Source organism: Felis catus, chromosome B1 (genome assembly GCF_018350175.1).
Source record: "Felis catus isolate Fca126 chromosome B1, F.catus_Fca126_mat1.0, whole genome shotgun sequence".
NCBI classification, from domain to species: domain Eukaryota; kingdom Metazoa; phylum Chordata; class Mammalia; order Carnivora; family Felidae; genus Felis; species Felis catus.
The window spans coordinates 103,270,026-103,288,056 of NC_058371.1; the positions used below are offsets into that span (position 1 = coordinate 103,270,026).

An 18,031-nucleotide genomic window follows, 5' to 3' on the forward strand; every position below is an offset into this window, starting at 1 on the left:
GCATCTTTGGCGCTGTTGTGTCTGCCTGAGAAGTGATGCTAGTATGAAGTGGCTAGTGAGGTCTGGAAGGATTGGGGAAGCAGGGCTGGCTTCAAGCCTCTGAAATTTGCTCACTGAACTTTATATCACTAACTATGTTATAAATATACATTTTTCTTTTTTTTTTTAATGTTTGTTTATTTTTGATAGACAGAGCATGAGTGGGGGAGGGGCAGAGAGAGAGAGAGAGAGAGAGGGAGACACAGAATCTGAAGCAGGCTCCAGGCTCTGAGCTGTCAGCACAAGAGCCTGACATGGGGCTCGAACCCACAAACCATGGGATCATGACCTGAGCCAAAGTTGGAAGCTTAACTGACTGAACCACCCAGGTGCCCCAATAACTGTTATTATAAATAACAGTCTCCCTGTGTCTTTGGTGTGTTTGTGCTTGGGTTATTTAGGATTATGATCTTGATTTGAGCAATCTGTGTAGCTATTTTTTTTTTTTTTTTTTTTTTTTTTTGTCCTTAAGTTAACATCCAAGAATAGGTCTTCTGGCCTCTGCCTTTTTTTTTTTTGTAGGTTTTCAGGATCTCGTTTCTTTGTTTGTAAGATGAGGGGCTGGGTTAGTGAGTTGTAATTCTTTTAAGCTTTAACCTTTTACTATTTCCAGAGTTAGGTTTTCTGTTGTTCATTAAGTAATTTATATTCCTCGAAACATTGCTTTGGTGGTTGTTTTTCCCTCCAGCAGCATTTATCAAAAGTTCTCCTGGAGATTTTGTTGGGTTTTTCTTCCCCTTAAGAAGGGATGGTTCTACTGAAGAATAGGCACAGGCAGATTTGGGGGACTCTCACAGAGGCTCTATGTTTTCTTTGCACACATTTCTACAGACTGTCTGGCTGGACAAACTCAACTGCACTCCAAGTCCCTCCAGTCTGCTTTGGTTGCCTTAGTTGAGAAAACAATGTCTCTTACCCTGGAACCTGCCTCACGAGTAAGTGCAGGGGCCAGCCACCTGTGCTTCACACCTAGGAACTTGTCAAAATGCAGCTCCCCACACCCAACTCCCAGAGATTCTGATTTGAGTTAGCCCAGGATTCTGAATTTGGAACAAGCGTCGCTCTTGATTCTCATGCCAGGTGGGCTTCAAAGCTTGCACTTTGAGAAATGGGTGCACAGTGTGCTGCCTTGGCTGTTTGAGAGATTGGCAGGGCAATTTAAACTTTATTTATGAACAGTCTTCCTCTGAGAATGCCAAGCCTACTTCCTTCTTGTTCATAATTGGGATGAATTTATGATTTTTATGGAAACCAGGTGATTTTCTGCCTGGTGGGCTTGTCTCTCAAGGCAGGCAAAACTCAGTGCTTGTCATTTTAAGACCACTTGCCAGAGGCCTTGTCAGAATTTGAATGTTGTGCAATTTAACCCTTTTATGTTGGCTCCTGTGTTGTGGATTCAGGCTCTGAAGCTAAAAACAGATTAAGTTGGGTTTTAAATATGTAAATATTTTGTGTTGCGTAAATTGTTTAATACTTTAAATGTGTCTCAGTCATTGGGCATGAAGGTTTGGAGAAAAAAAAAATTCCAGAAGAGAAATACATTTATGTTAGTAACTTCATTATTGTACTAACTCCTTTTCAATGTAATTATCACTACCCAGGGTGAAAAGTTTGGACCGTTTGCCGGAGAGAAGAGAATGCCTGAAGACTTGGATGAAAATATGGATTACAGGTTGATGTGGGAGGTGAGGATGTGATTGTTATTTTAAATATTTAATGTTTCTCTTTATACTATTTAGTGCAGTTATGAGGCTGAGTTAATAGGCATTGATTCCAGTTGACTAAACACTGGAATGTTTTGATTTTAAAGGACCTGAGTAGTTTGAAAGTTTAGCATTAAAAAATACTGTTGAAATATTGTACTAGACAATTCTTCCAGAACCCTGAAGTTTATGGTTCATCATTGAATATGGAGTTTTCCATACATAGGATGTTTGGATTTTAAAATACGCCTGTTTGTGTACTGGATTAAGAATTTGATTTCTGTAAACGAAATTATACTTTTCTTTTAACTTCTCTTTCTCTATTGCAGTTCTGATTGTATTGAAACAGTTCTGCACTCCATACTGGAATGAAAAATGCCACTTTAAAATTTACCTCACTTTTAGGAACATATATTTATAGAACTATGACTCTTAGGCAGTCTTTTGCAATCTGAAATTTCCCTAATGCAGGGATCTGTAATGCCAATGTATGTCTGTATATTATAAGAATTTTCATCTTAGTTTATGCCAATTATATTTGTTGTTGTTCTTTTCTAGTCATTAGAAAAAGAAGGGCTTGAGGAATAGAAAAAGAGAAGTAAAGGTATAGAGGTTGTTAAAACCTTGGAAAAGAAAACCCAGTTCCAAGAATTGTATTTGATGGATTCCATGAGTAGGGTGCCAGCTGAGCTCTGTGGGTGGGGCTGAGAGAAGCAGGATCAGTAAATCGGAAAGGGGTGGGATACTGACATTCAGAGTTACACGGAAAAAGTCTCTCTGAACATGGATGGATCATCAGTTCGTGTCTCCAGAGCAACAGAACCAATAGGATGGAGATACATGGTATATATTTTTTGAGGAATTGGTTCACATGATTGTTGGGATGGCAACTTGGAATTTGTAGGGCAGGCTTACAGGCTAGAAACTCAGATAGGAGTTGATGTTGTAGTGTTGAGGCAGAACATCTCTGGCAAACCTCAGTTGGCAATGAAGGCCTTTGACTGCTTGGCTGAGGGTTGGCCATATGCAGTATTGGCAATAATCTCTGTTACTTACAGTCAACTGATTGTAGGTGTTGACCACATCCACAAAATATCTTCACAGCTACACTTAGATTAGTATTTGATAAATAACTGGTTACTATAGCTTAGCTACATATATATATATATATATATATATATATATATATATATATATATATATATTTTTACTATTAAAAATTTTTTTAAAAATTTTTTGAAATTGAGCACGAGCATGAGTGAGCAGGAGAGGGGTAGAGGGAGAGAGAGAGAGAGAGAGAGAGAGGGAATGAGAATCTCAAGCAGGCTCCATGCCTTACACTGGGCTTGATCTCACAACCCTGAGATCATGACCTGAGCTGAAATCAAGAGTCAGACACTCAACCAACTGAGCCACCCAGGTGCCCCACAAAATGTGTTTTAAATAATCATCCATATTGCTGAAACTGCTAGGAGTGGGGAATGGGGTGCTTGAGGAAGAGACTCTTGAAAGGTTTCTACAGTATGGGAGATGGAAAATGGAAATTCATAATATAGTCTTCACTATAAGTGGAAAATGTTATTGAATTGCCTAACTTCACATGCTGTTTTAGTTGTTTATTTTTATGAATATAATAATATTTTCAGTGGCTTTTACAATTTTTCTATAAGGTCTTAATTTTCTCAGCAGTTATTTTTTTCTTTTTTTACCGTGACAGTTTTCAGAAATCAAACATCTATGTGACAAATAAAAAAAGATGACTTACATAATTTTATGAGGTTGTTAATGGCTTTTGATATTTGTCCCCAAAACTTTAGCACAATGGTTAATGTTTTGCACCATTGGTTGTGAGGCATTGTGAAGCAGATAATGATTGTGATTTTTATTCCTGTACTTGCAGGAAACTTAAGGAGGCTGCATCTGAACTGTTGTACAGTTGGCAGGGAAGCAGTGTAGGTCATCTGGTTTTGCATGACCTATTCCCGTGGGTCTTTATTGTCTTTATGTTATTACCTGTTTTCACACAGGTATCCCCTCTCCTCACTGCTGCCCAAACAGCTATAGATTCTATGTATTACAGGTTCAGGTAATGTTACATTCACATAGTGATTGCTACTCTCTATTTTATTTTACTTATGATTTAATATTCGGAGTTTGAATAAGTAATATTTGTACTTTTTACACAGTTCAGAAGAGCACTGATGAAGAGTCTCCCCTTCCTCTTTGAGCCTGCTCTTTTTTCACCTGAGACCTTTGATCCATTTAACCCCTTAGTTCCTGTGCCCATCCACTCCTCTGTCTAGTCCTTCCTCCTATTAGTGTGGTTTTCAGTTTGGATCGTCAGCCAGTCCGAGCTGTGCTGCTGGGCGGGGCAGGGCAGGTGGACACCTGTCTCAGTGGTTCACCTTTTGGGGGGGACACATAAAAAACAATCAACATGTTTTGAATTCTGAAGGTTTACCGCCTGCTAGCTTTAATCCTATTATTTATTAAGTTAACTGAATGAGCAGCTTCCCAGCCTTGAGTCCGTTTTTATTATTTTCGCTTTGGAGGTACCAGATTCAGAAGGATCAGAGAGAAAGGAGAATAACTGGTCCTATAATCTTCTTCTCATGGAACCCTTTGAGTCCTCTCAGAGGGAGATAATGAGCCTTCCCTTCGCTGGTGTGCCCTTTGGGACTGGTTATTCAAGTCATTTCTATTATGGCCCATAGCTCCAAAGTTAACCACCTGCAGTCCTCAAAACAGGTTGTCCTTCTCAAGCCAACAGTTAACCTGGAATGTGAACCAGATACTTACGATAGTCTGGAAAATGATGTCCTGTGAGAGAGCACGTTTATACTTGCACTTTGCTTATAGTGCCAACAGTTCTGGGGGACAGGGCCAGGAACCCCTAGGTGGCCATGCCATACCAAAGAACTTGGAGGCGCCAGTTAGGATTGAGCCTGCTGGTGTGTGTGAGCCCCTGTCAGTTTGGGACTGGTTTAATGGGGTCAGTGGGGAGCATCGATGGCATCTGCTGCAGCCTCCTTCCCTCCCTCCAAGGGCACAGCTTGGAGACCTACTGATGTCCACCGCTTCAGAGCTGTCAGCAGCACCTCAGCCTCTTTCCGTGTTGGCCGCCAAGATTTGATATTCGGGTCTGAGGAGACTCATCTGTCCTTAGGGTTTCTTGATAACCTCAGGTTTTTGCTTTTCTTTTAGAATTAAGTGCCTTAGTAGAAGAATTCTGTATTTCTTGGGCCTCAGGCCAGTCATAGAGCTTGAGGTTGGAAACCAGTGCCTGACTGACTGTAAATACTTCCTATGGATAATTTAGTGGAACGAGCCCCGTTGTCTATAGTGTATTCCATTCTGTAGAATAGTCTTTTTATGTACTTTTTTCCAGGTGGTTTCTAGCTTGTGGTATATTTCAGCCTTGCTCAAAGACCAAAATCCATTCTTGTACTGTTGCTAAAACTCTCAATCATCCTTTATTTTTAAATCTTCAAGAGCTTCTTTTTCTCTAATATTTCCTAATATTTCAAGTCAGTTCAGATACCTCCTCTCCAGGCGCTGGCTTTTATGCTTCCTGCACATACTTTTTAGTTTTGGCACCTATAGAATGCAACACAGATTGTGCATTTTCCTCGCTACCTGCCCAGCTTATTATTCAGATATTCCAAAGTGGCCTCTGGTGAATCTGGTTCTGCTTGAATCCTGCAAACAGCTCTTCTCTTTTTGCAGTGGGTCTTCCCTTCCCTTCCCTTCCCTTCCCTTCCCTTCCCTTCCCTTCCCTTCCCTTCCCTTCCCTTCCCTTCGCATCCTCTTCTAATACCTGTAAGAGATTTTTGTTTCAAAACTGGCCTGGTAAGTTCTTGAAACTTGGTGTCATCCTGATATTTCCAGTGGAGTCATTCATTCCTGAACTTTGCATCTATTCTGAGATCTGGGAAGGTCTCAACCCCATCCCCTGCCTCTCTCCCACTTATGGTAGTCTATGTTTGCCTCTCAGTTTTGAACAGTTCAGTGGGTGCAGTTGGGTATTCGGTGGTATGATTTGATGCAGGTTAAGCTAAAATACCATGCCATGGTTCAGTAATATTAGGTGGTGCTCTGGACAAAAAGTTGTTGTCAGCTAGTTAGGAACTCATGTGCAGAATCCCAAATAACCAGGTAAAACCTGGAGAGTCAAGTGAAATATCCAAATTCTGGGTGATCCTTTTTTTTTTAAATGTTTATTTATTTATTTTGAGAGACAGAGTGTGAGCAAGGGAGGGGCAGAGAGAGAGAGAGAGAGAGAGAGAGAGAGAGAGAGAGAATCCCAAGCAGGGTCTGTGCTATTAGCATAGAGCCCATCATGGGACTCAACCAAATCAAGAGTGGGATGCTTAACTGACTGAGCCACTCAGGTGCCCCTGGGTGACCTTTTTATAAGAGAAACTAAAATCTCTTTTACTTAATTTTTTTAACATTTATTTATTTTGAGAGACAGAGACAAAGCATGAGTGGGGTAGGGGCAGAAAGAGAGGGAGACACAGAATCTGAGCTGTCAGCACAGAGCCTGATGCGGGGCTCGAACCCACAAACCGTGAGATCATGACCTGAGCCAAAGGTGGACCCTTAACTGACTGAGCCACCCAGGCACCCCCAAATCTATTTTACTTAGATACAAATTGATTTCTTACTATTAAACCTTAGGAGAAAAGTATCTACAACTTAGTAGAAAAGTAATCTTAGAGCATTAGGAAGACAACGAAACAGGGCTTAAACTTTGCTTTTTAAAAGTCCATGCTCTTATTCTTTTCTTCTATTGTGTTTTTAATTTTAATTTTATTTATTTATTTTTTAATTTACATCCAAGTTAGTTAGCACATAGTGCAATAATGATTTCAGGAGTAGATTCCAGTGATTCATCCCCTATTTATAACACCTAGTGCTCATCCCAACAAGTGTCTTCCTTAATGCCCCTTACCCATTTAGCCCATCCCTCCCACCCACAACCCTTCCAGCAACCCTCAGTTTGTTCTCTGTATTTAAAAGTCTTTTATGTTTTGCCCCACTCCTTGTTTTTATATTATTTTTGCTTCCCTTCCCATATGTTTATCTGTTTTCTTGGCCATATGTTGCTGGGCCCACTTCTGGGTTCTCTAGAGCTCTTACTCTTAAGGAGCTTGTGATCTTGTAAGGGTTTCAGAAGTAACACACTGTAGGATGCACAAAGTATGATGAGCATAGTCAGCTTTACCTGTATTATTATGACTTAATGGCATTTAAAAAGTTTTACATTTGTTTATTTTTCTGAATCTGTTGCCTTGAGGATTGATGAGAACAGCTACATTTTTTATATCAGAGGCTAGTGGCATTACCTAGTGGCATTTACCATCAGAGGACTATTGGTCATTACATTCTACTAGGTAGCTACATTTCACAAAATGTAAAATATCAAAAATCATAGTTCTTTTAGATTTTTGTTAGCAGAAAAGCTTTTGTACCTCTGGGTAAATAACATGTTTTCTAAAAAATAGCTATAGAAATATGATTATAAGATTTGCAGGTGTTTTGTAAGAATTATTAATCTCCTACAGTTACAGTGAATTATTATTTCAAAATACAGTAAATGTACATACCATGTGAGCTGGGGCCTGTTCTGTGATTGGTCTTTAAACATGGTTTGTTTTGGGCAACTTCTTTCCCAACCCCCAGGCCTTAGACACTGGTGATGTTTCCTAATTAATAACCCTTTTCTCTATCTCTCTTTGGTTCTAATCAAGGAAGAAAGATAGGAGCCAATTGTAGATTAAAATATCTACCTCATTAAGTCAGATAGAGAAAGACAATTACCATATAATTTCACTCCTATGTGGAATTTAAGAAACAAAACATTTGAGCATATGGGAAGGGGAAAAAAAGAGAGAGAGAGAGAGGGAAACAAACGAGAAGAGAATCTTTACGATAGAGAACAAACCTGAGGGTTGATGGAGGGAGGTGGGTGGCAGAGGGGCTAAATGGGTGGGTATTCAACTTGTCATGTTGAGCACTGGGTGTTATATGTAAGTGATGAATCATTAAATTCTACTCTTGGACATTATTATACTATATGTTAACAAACTAGAATTTAAATAAAAATTTGAAAAAAAAATCTATCTCATTAATGAGCGTACAGTGACTCTAAGTTCATGGCTCTAGAAAAGCTGGATTGGAGAATGTGATTGGGGCCACAGTCAGAGTGAGGACTTTATACTCTGCTTCTTAAATCTTGACCTTTGCACCAGAAGTGTACAAAGTGGGGCCTTTATACTTTGTGTTTTAAATCTTCACCTCTGCAGGCAACAGTTGGGCCTGCAGTGTAGATTCTCAATATATTTGCCCATTGATTGCATGGAGAATTGTGGCCTGACTCAGACATAGTTTGCAGCATAATCAGAATGGAGGATATGAGAGAGCCTGGAGAGAGACAGACAGGTCTTTAGCCTGCTGTAGAAGGCACATTTTGAGCCTGAGGGAAAGTCTACTTACTAAAACAAGGAGTTGGGCGTTGAGAGGAATGACTGTGAGGGTTTCAACAGTCAAATGAAGGCAAGGAACCATGAAGGAGAGAAACCCAAAGTGACTATATCTCTGATATACCGCTCTCATTGAGGAGAAAGTAAGGAGATATGAAGAGGGGGGATTAAGAGTTTTTGACTAAGAATACATATAGAATTAGTTTTTCTCTTTTCTCATACTGAAAAGCAATATAGCCACAAAAATAGGCATAGCAAGTGAAGCATGATAGAATGAGGAAGGATACCAGGGTCAGGAAATATTCAATCTGGCTTTACCCTGAGGATAAAGCAAGGCCCTTATTCTCTTGGGACTTATGTTTCAGTAGGGAAAGTTAGACATAAATCACCCCTACGAAGTAATACAATGATGGGGCTCCTGGGTGGCTCAGAGCCCTGCATTGGGCACTGTGCTGACAGCTCAGAGACTGGAGCCTGCTTCGGATTCTGTGTCTCCCCCTCTCTCTGCCCCTCCCATGCTCATGCTCTGTCTCTCTCTCTCTCTCAATAATAAATAAATGTTAAAAAAAAAAAAATACGAAGATAAGTAGTCATGTGGATATAAAGAAAAAAAAATAGGGCAAGAAAATTTACGTCAGATAAGAGCTTGAACACATTGATAATACTGCTGAGATCTACAAAGACAGATTTGTGCAGGGCCATCAGAACTGTTGTAGCAAGGAGTACTGCAGTGTCTGAGGCTCCAGAGAGGAGAAAACTTGGAGAGGTGAATTGACAACCTGCAGCCTGTTTTCACTTGGGAAAATGGTCAGACTTTTGCTGAGTCTGGATTATGGGCAAGAGGCTGAAAAAATCTGATCTCAGCCCATGTAGAGCTGAGAGTGTTTGAACATAGCAGAATAGGTAGAGCTTTTGGCAGACTTGTGAGGTTGGAGTGACAATGTTGGAGATCTAAAAGAACTAAAAACACTGCTGATTCCTCCTCAAGACATTTGCCAAATTATGAAACTGCGTGGCAGAATGCTAAAGCTAAGCCACACACTTTGGAAAAGCAGAGTGTTCTGCGGTCTCATGTTGCTGAGGAGGGGCCCTCAGTGCACACTGCTTTCAGTTGGAAGCGCTGGAGGGCTATGAGGTAGGAACTTGGTCAACTGAGGCTGGCTGAAGCCTGCTACAACTGCAACCCAGCCTTGAATCGGCTTATTCCCTAATTAGTTTGTGATGAATACTTTCTACTCTGCCTGGCCAAAGTCAGGGTGAGCCTACTCTGGAGAAACATAGTATCTGGATTCTCTAAAATTTCTTAATATACAGGGTTCAGCACTTAATTAAAAATGACTTGATGCTAAGAGATAGGACCATATGATTAAATCTAGAGAAAAGCTGGACAATGGAAACTGACAGATGACAAATAATATGTTTCAGATATTGATTGGAATTAGCAAATGAGGACTTTATTTTTTTACATGTTTTGTTTGTTTGTTTGTTTGTTTAGTGCGAGAACCAGTGGGGAAGGGCAGAGTGAGCCCGAGAGAGGGAATCCCAGGCAGGCTGTACACTCAGCCCGACATGGGGCTCGATTTCACGACCATGAGATCATGACCTGAGCTGAAGTCAAGAGCTGGATGCTTAACCAACTGAGCCACCCAGGTGTGCTGCAAATGAGGACATGATTGGGGCACCTGGGTGGCTTAGTCAGTTAAGCATCTGACTTTGGCTCAGGTCATGATCTCACAGGTCGTGAGTTCAAGTCCCATGTTAGGCTCTGTGCTGACACCTCAGAACCTGGAGCCTGCTTCAGATTCTGGCTCCATCTCTCTCTGCCCCTCCCCCTGCTCGCTCTCTCTCTCTCTCTCTCTCTCTCTGTTTCTCTCAAATATAAATAAACATTAAAAAAAAGAGAGAAGAAAAATTATAAAATGATCATGACTGATATGTTCTAGCAAATGAAGGTGAAACAGATGAAATAACAAGATGGATAATTTTACACCAAAACTTGATGTGTAAATGTCAAATGGACATTCTAGAAGAGAAAAAATATAACAACTGAAGCTGAGAACTCAGTATTTGAATTATATATATTACAGAGCAAATAACAGGATTAATGAAGAGGAAAAGAAGTTGATAGAAAGATTGAAAATGAAGCATAGGAACTAAAAATAGATACATGAGACAGTGAAAATATCTAATATATCTATAATGTTATGACTTTTTAGCATTTGAAGAGCAAGAAGAAGAAAATGGGACAGAAGGAAATTTGATGAAATAATGGCTGAGAATTTTCCAGAACTCTGTATTTTATTTATTTATTTTTTTGTTTAGAACATTTTTTTGGTAATGTTTATTTATGAGAGAGAGAGAGAGAGTATGAGAGAGCAGGGGAGGGGCAGAGAGAGAGAGAGACACAAAATCTGAAGCAGGCTCCAGCCTGTCAGCACAGAGCCTGACGTGGCACTCTAACTCACAAACCATGAGATCCGTGACTTGAGCCAAAGTCAGACACTTAACTGACTGAGCCATCCAGGTGCCCCACAGAACTCTTTGAAAACATTACCTGAAAAACTGAAGAAACTCTGTGAGCCTTAAAGCAGCATCAATTAAAAAACAAAACAAAAAAAAAACCCAAAAATGAAAAACAACCCACCTACATATACCTTAGTAAAACTGCTGAAAACTAAAGCAATCTTAAAAGCAGCCAGGAAAAAAAAAAAAAGAAAGAAAGAGAGACCTTACATTCAAAACAGCAACAATAGCTCCAAAAGTTGGTTTTTAACAGAAAAGATAAAAAGGTAATAAGGATAGTCAACAATTGAATAACATCTTTAAGGTGATAGAAAACAGTTGCCAATCTAGAATTCTATATCTAGCAAAAATATGAAAAGGTGAAGGCGTTCTTTGAGCATCTTCAAATGTGAATATTTCCCTATGTGACTGGTTCTTTGGATTTTTCTCGCAGCATTAGCCCTAACCTAAGTCTTCACCCTCTGCAAATGAGCAAATCAAGACTACTTCCAAATCCCAGCCAGAGGAAATACTTGCCACTCTGAATTCACTGAAGGGAGGGAAAGAACAATCGGAAGCATTTGCATCCATAGATGTGTACATTGGAATAGACTTTACAAAGAATCTAGCGAGGAAATTTTCAAAGTAGAACAAAAGTCTAACAAACTTTGCAAACCATTTGAAAGAGTCATATTTGATCTCCCAGATCCCAAATTTAGGGGTAATTAATGTTCATCAATCATGTGCAAATGACTGCCTTGCTTGCAGATAAGGAGGAAGAGATGCTGAGCTATTTTCTCGAAACTAAAGTGACAGAATTTAAAGATATTGAGTCATATTATAAAATATGTTTTTATTTTGCTGAAAATATTTACTTTAAAATACATTTATCTCAATAAGAGTGGGGAACCAATTTTGGTGTTGACTGAGATCAAATGGGAAGCCAGGAAGGACTTGATGAAATGTTCATGTCAGACACAAAATAAAGTTTTCTTGAAGAGGTACCATCACAAATCTCTGACCTTCTTCACCTGGTTCACCAATCATTTGGCTGTGGAGCAGGTGAATTAGGAGACTTCATCAAAGATACTATTCAGCCAGATCTATTAAGTGATAGTTTAGCTCCTTATATGGAGGATAGAGAAGGGGAAGGAGAAGAAGCTGACTTCATAATGATGAATAAGACTTGGAAAATATTGATAATGAAGAGGATGAAGATAAAGGGGAAGAAGATGAAAATGGTGATGATGTGGAAGAAGGAGAAAGGTTGAACAGGAAGATAGCTAAAAGAATATGAATAGATTCTAACCTTTCTTTAGTTTCTTAAAATTTTATATTTTCTGGAAGCAAGTTGCCATCTCCTATTTTTTCCTTTTGTGCTCAATTGCTTTGTTTTAATCTTTATGATATGATTCTCTACTTATTTTGTGGGAGACTATCTTGAACAATCAATGGGAAAAATGTATCTATTTTGGATTCAAGTTACTTATCCCTTTTTGTCTCAAAAATGTGAATGCAGTGATGTGGATATAACATCGCCATGCACTATGAGAAAGAAGAAAATTTGTTCCGTTTGCTCCACTGGAAGCTTGAAGATTGCTCATCCTTATGCTTAAAATCCTTGACTTTGACTTCCTTTCCCTAAAGGGCTAGGAGATTACACTATGTCTCTGTATAAATATGGACATTTAGCACCATCACCATATACAAGCATTTTGTTAAATAAAAAAATATGTATAATAAAATGGAATTATATTAAACAGGGAAAGGACAGGTTTGAGATGTTTGGGTATTTTAGTGTTAAACGGAGAGAGAATGAGAAGAAGCAAATTTGAAAATATAATGGCATTAGGTGGATATTTAGACACATGGCTTGTCCTTGGGTATGCTTAATTAAAGTTTAATATTATAGCTTTAAAGTAAAATTTTCTTCCAATGATGAGTTCTACCACTTGATGAAGAATCACCCAAATTGTGTAAAATTTTTTGGAATTGACACTTTTTGTTATACTTTTGTTCCTGTTTATTTATAAATTTTGTTTTTCTTTCATGGGAAAGGAAAGAAAATAGCTCTAAATCTTAAAAGTATATATAGATTTCCTTTTTACAGTAAAACTAAATGAATGTATAAAGAATTTGATGCTTTTCACTTAGAACAGGTAAATTTCAGGCCTTCCAAATCTGATTTGCTTAGTAAGTAGTATTGCCAATAAAATGAAAGGGAAATAAAGATGTGTTCAGACAAGAAAAATCCAGCAGACCTACACCAAAGAAATACTAAAATGAGGTAGCTCTTCTGGGAGAAAGAAAAATGAATTCTGATGGAAACATGGAAATGCAGAATGGAGTGAAAGCAACAGAGGATAAATATATGGGTGAATAAATATAAATGTGGATGGTACTAAATAATTATAATAATGTTTTATGTGTTTGAAAATATATACAATTTATATAGTGATAAGAACAATTCGAAAGGCAAGAGGGAAACAAAGGGAATTTAAGAGTTCCAAAGTTCTAGCATCATCAAGTAAATTTAACTAAATTATATAAAATAATAGTAAAAGATTATTTTAACTAACAAGTTAATTAAAGGAAAAAGATTGGATAATAAAAGAATTTTACTAATGTAAAAATCAGGCATGAAGTGAGAAAAAAGAAACAACTGGGTCATACATAAAGTATATATGTATGTATGTATATTTCATACACTAGAATATATATACATACATACATATATACATACATATATATGTATGTATGTATATATATTTCAGCTGTAAAAGCAAAAGCTGAAAGAACTAGCAATAGAAATAGACACAATCCTAATGGATGACTTAAACACATGCTACTCAGTTGCAGAGAGAGTAAGCAGGAAGATAAAACTGGAAAGTATAGAGAGATAATTTATGGGTGCCCTAAGTGACATACATAAAACATTACTCAGTGACAGTTGATCAAATAAGCCATGGAAAATTTACCACAATTAATCATATGCATAAAGCAGAAGTTAGTAGATGAAAAATGAAAAATCGGATAACAGTAAAATTAAGAACTGTTCACTAGAACATACCATAAAGAGAATGAAAAACACATCACAATCACAAAGGGGAAGAAATTTGTAATGATTAGTCTGAAAAAGGATTTATATCCTGAATATATTTATAATTTGATTAAAAAAATAAAAAGAAAAATGGACAAACACTTGAATAGGCACTTCACACAAGAAGATATTCAAATGGCTAATAAACATGAAGTGATGGTCAGCTTCATTAGTCATCTTGGAAATGCAAACCAAAAACATAGTGAGATGCCATGATATATTCAACAGAATGATTAAAATTAAAAATATAATGTCAAACATTTGCAAGGATTGTCTGAAATTCATTTACACCGATGCTGGGTTTTTATTTATTTATTTTTTACTTTCTAAAAGTTTATTTATTTATTTATTTTGAGAGAGAGAGAGAGAGAGAGAGAGAGAGAGAGAGAGAGAGAGAGAGAGAGAAAACACATGCAAGCAGGGGAGGGGCAGAGAGAGAGAGGGAGAGAGAGAATCCCATGCAGAGTCCAGGCTGTCAGCACAGAGCCTGATGTGGGGCTCAATCCCATGAACCATGAGATCATGACCTGAACTGAAATCAAGAGTCAGATGCTAAACTGACTGAGCCTCCCAGGCGCCTCTGATGCTAGGTTTTTAAATCAGCATTTAAAAACCATTTAGTGGTATTGTAGTAGAGCTGAATATGATACAATGTGGCAATTCCATCAGGCATATTCCCACAGAAACATGTTCAAATATTTACTAGAAGTCTTGTATAAGAATTTTCTTAGCAGCTTGATGAGTTATTTCTGAAACTGGAAATAACCCAAATGTCCACCTATAAGTAAATGGCCAAATGCATTCCAGTATATTATAAAGTTTTATGCTACAACTGTCCTTAACAATAGGGTTGAATCTCAAAAAAACAACATTGAGTGAAAGAAGCAGGAGACAAAGTACTTACTGCATGATTTTGTTTACATAAATTTCAAAAACATGTAAGACTAATTTATGAAATTATAAATCATGACTGCAGTTTCTCATTGTGAGCATGGTGACTGGGAGCAGGGACCTGGGAGGGCATCTGGGTGCGGTTTCTGGATCTGCCTGCTCCTCATATTGGTGTGTTTACTTTGTGAGATTCATTGAGCTGTACGGTTAAAGTTTCTGCATTTTCTTTCTTTTTCTTTTTCTTTTTTTTGTATTTGCATTACACTTCAACAAAATGTGTACTTTAAGAAATAGAACAGAACAGTGAGCTAAAATGCAAAGCTCCTGAGTCTCTACTTTGTCACTCTAGCAGGGCTGGCAGGCTGTGCTGAGATCCGAACATGGAGAGTGCAGCCATATGAAGAGCACCTGGGTCAAGAACCCAGCGAGGAACAGAGATGTCAATGATTTTGGGCTGCTCAAAGGCCAGAAACAAAGAAAACAATGAGGCTAGTGTTTACTGCATGAGGGACCAGATGGAGGGCATAAGATTAGAGAGGTAGTTATAGGTTAGGTCACACAGTTTATTCCAGCAACCGAAGGATTTGATCAAGAGAATGATATGATCCTTGTCATGTCCTGAGAAGAGCACTGTGTCCGCTGGGTGGAGAACAGACTCTTGGAGGACGGCATGAGTAGAACTGGGACACCAGGTAGGAAGGAGTCTGTTGCTATGGCAGGAGTGTTGTGCTGGTGGCTTGGACTTGGGCCTTGGCCGTGGAGTTGGTGAGAAGTGGTTGGCTTCTGTGTGTATGTTGTTGGAGGTAACTAACACTGATAAGCCTTGCTGATGGATTGTGCGTTGAAAGGGAAGAATTCAGAATGACTTTTAAGTGTTTGGCTTGAATCATATGGGTGAAAGGTGGTGAAGGGTTTGAGATAGGGCATGTGGACAGTGAGAGTGAGGGGGTGGGGGATGGGTGGATTACTACACTGTAAACTTTGGAAGACAAGGCATTGTCATATTAATCTGTATCCCTTAGGTCTAGCACAGATCTAGAACATAAGTATAATTGAATAAAAGTTCAATTCCTTTAATAGTATTGAATAAATCCTTTATATTCCATAAATATTTTTATCGAGGTATAACTAATACATTATATTAGATTCAGATGTATAAACATAATGATTTGATATTTGTGTATATTGCAAAATGATTACCTTGGTAAGTCTAGTTAACACTGATACTCAATAAATATATTGAATAAATGTATAAACTGTTTCTACCATTGGCATTCTCAGAAAATACATAAAGTTTAAAAAGAAGAGACTTACTGGTTTCCTTAGTGTTTTACTGTGTTGAGTTTGCCTGCTTTGTAGACATTTTGATTTTCATTGTTGTGAAGACTTGACTAAACTGGTTTCTAAGGAGCTGATTGGTTGGATTTTAAACTGGACATTCTGTTTAGATGTTTTTTTTCTTTCTTTGCAGTTATTTTGTGATTACAGCTGATCTGATGTTTGGGAACTTGATTCAGCACCAAGTTTCCAATGTGTTTTAGTTTTTGGAAAAAAATGTTTTCAATTGTTTAAAATCTTTTATTTTTCTTTAATGTTTATGGAAGTTCTTTTAGGTGTTTAGAATAAAGAAGTCTCTCTACCAAATGTTTTTCTCTTGTAGATGATAAAATTTTGTCTTAGGTTCCAAATGGAACCACTTAGTGTAGCCATTAGTGGGAGGATACCACTTGGGAAGTCTTGTAGAAATGAATGCTGGGAATCCTGGAACAAATGTCATTCTGCATCCCTTCTGACACTAGTTGTCTAATAAGGGATAAAGTGCAGCAATTGAATGTTATGTGTTTTCTGGGAATTCTACTTCCGGAAGTTTGTTCTGTGGTTGTCTTTTGTCTGCCCTTCACAAGTTGACTCCTACCTGAGCATATCAGCCAACTTATGGCCCTTCAACCAAACCTGAGGTATGCTTAGAACAATGTTGGGAATCCAGGCTGAGTAGTTTGGTTAAAAAGTACCAAAAACTTCAACATCTGTATTGTTAGAGTATTTTTGCCATACTTGTGATTCTGATCAACTTATAGCACCACAGGAATTTTATCAGATAGTTGCATTTCGCTACAAACAACAGCAACTTCAACTTATTCAAATAATGAGGACATTTCAGTAATAAGAGGAGATTCAGTAATTAACCTGCAGGGATGGTTGATTAATTAGCTTGCTGATGTTACCCAAGTACCTTCCCCCTCTTGGCTTTCTGCTTTGCTGACCTTCATAGTGGCTTAGTCCTCAAGCTGGTGGAAGGTACCAAGCAGGTTTCAGACAGGGAATGTCCATAAGGAGCAAGAACACCTTTTCAAGAACCCTCTTCTGGTAGCAGATCTCCTCTCATGTGTCACATGTTCTTTCTTGAACTGGCAAAGGAAATGGGATTGCTCTTACCCAGTCAGGCGTAACCTGGAGCTGGAGTAGGTCAGCTTTTTCATAGACTTCATAGGGGAGGGTGGGCATTGGAACAAGTTTAGTGTTCTTTGAGGAAGGAAGGTGGACAGAGTGTATATTCCTCACGAGACTGACCACATTCATTATTGGTTCATTCAACAACTCTGTTGAATGCCTACTCTGTTTCAGATGATGTATTAGGTGCTGGGTTTACGTAGAGAGAGAGAAAAAAAAAAATACCTGGCGGAGAAGGTAAAGCTTAACGTCTGGTAAGGAGTGCAGTATGTGTATTTTTCATTATTTTCTTGTTCTCCAAATGTTTTGATAGGGGAGCATAGAAAGCATACTTAATGAAAGTCTTTGGTTATCAGGATTCTTATAAGAACAGTTCTAGAATTTGGGACAAGTATTTCAAGTGAAACGTATAAAGGAAGGGAGGGAAAATGTAAATGAAGAGAGATCATATATCAACCAGGTTATTATGTTTTCAAAACATTTATTTTTCATTATACAAGTCATGTATGACTATGTGATATAAAAAATTAGAGCAATATACTTGAAGTTAAAGTCCCATATTATCTTTTTTATGTGTATCCTCTCTTGTAATTCAATTTGTGTGCATTTCCATACATATGTAAAGCCAGTAGGAATTATATGAGTTTTTGATGTCTGTCTTATTTCAACATATGCAATAGTAATATTGTAGATCTGAGATGTGATTACTGAGGAAGACTTGTCTTCTTCACTAATAGTTTGCACATAAATGTAGGAGGCAGTTGTGAATGTTTGTATAGCAGCTTTATTGAGATATAATTCACATACCATAAAATTCATCATTTAAAATATACAATCCAGTAGTTTTCAGTATATTTATA

The 18,031-nt window shown here is 38.0% G+C and overlaps 1 protein-coding gene across 5 annotated transcripts in view; it reads left to right on the top strand.

Annotated features, from left to right (window-relative positions):
- Positions 1 to 18,031, top strand: part of PRDM5 (PR/SET domain 5) — a 208,600-nt gene that overhangs the window by 20,189 nt on the left and 170,380 nt on the right. For all 5 annotated transcript variants that reach the window (XM_023252841.2, XM_023252843.2, XM_023252842.2 and 2 more), the window contains exon 2: positions 1,641 to 1,724. In XM_023252841.2, the coding sequence (XP_023108609.1) occupies positions 1,641 to 1,724 (84 nt within the window). The remainder of the gene's footprint in view (positions 1 to 1,640; positions 1,725 to 18,031) is intronic.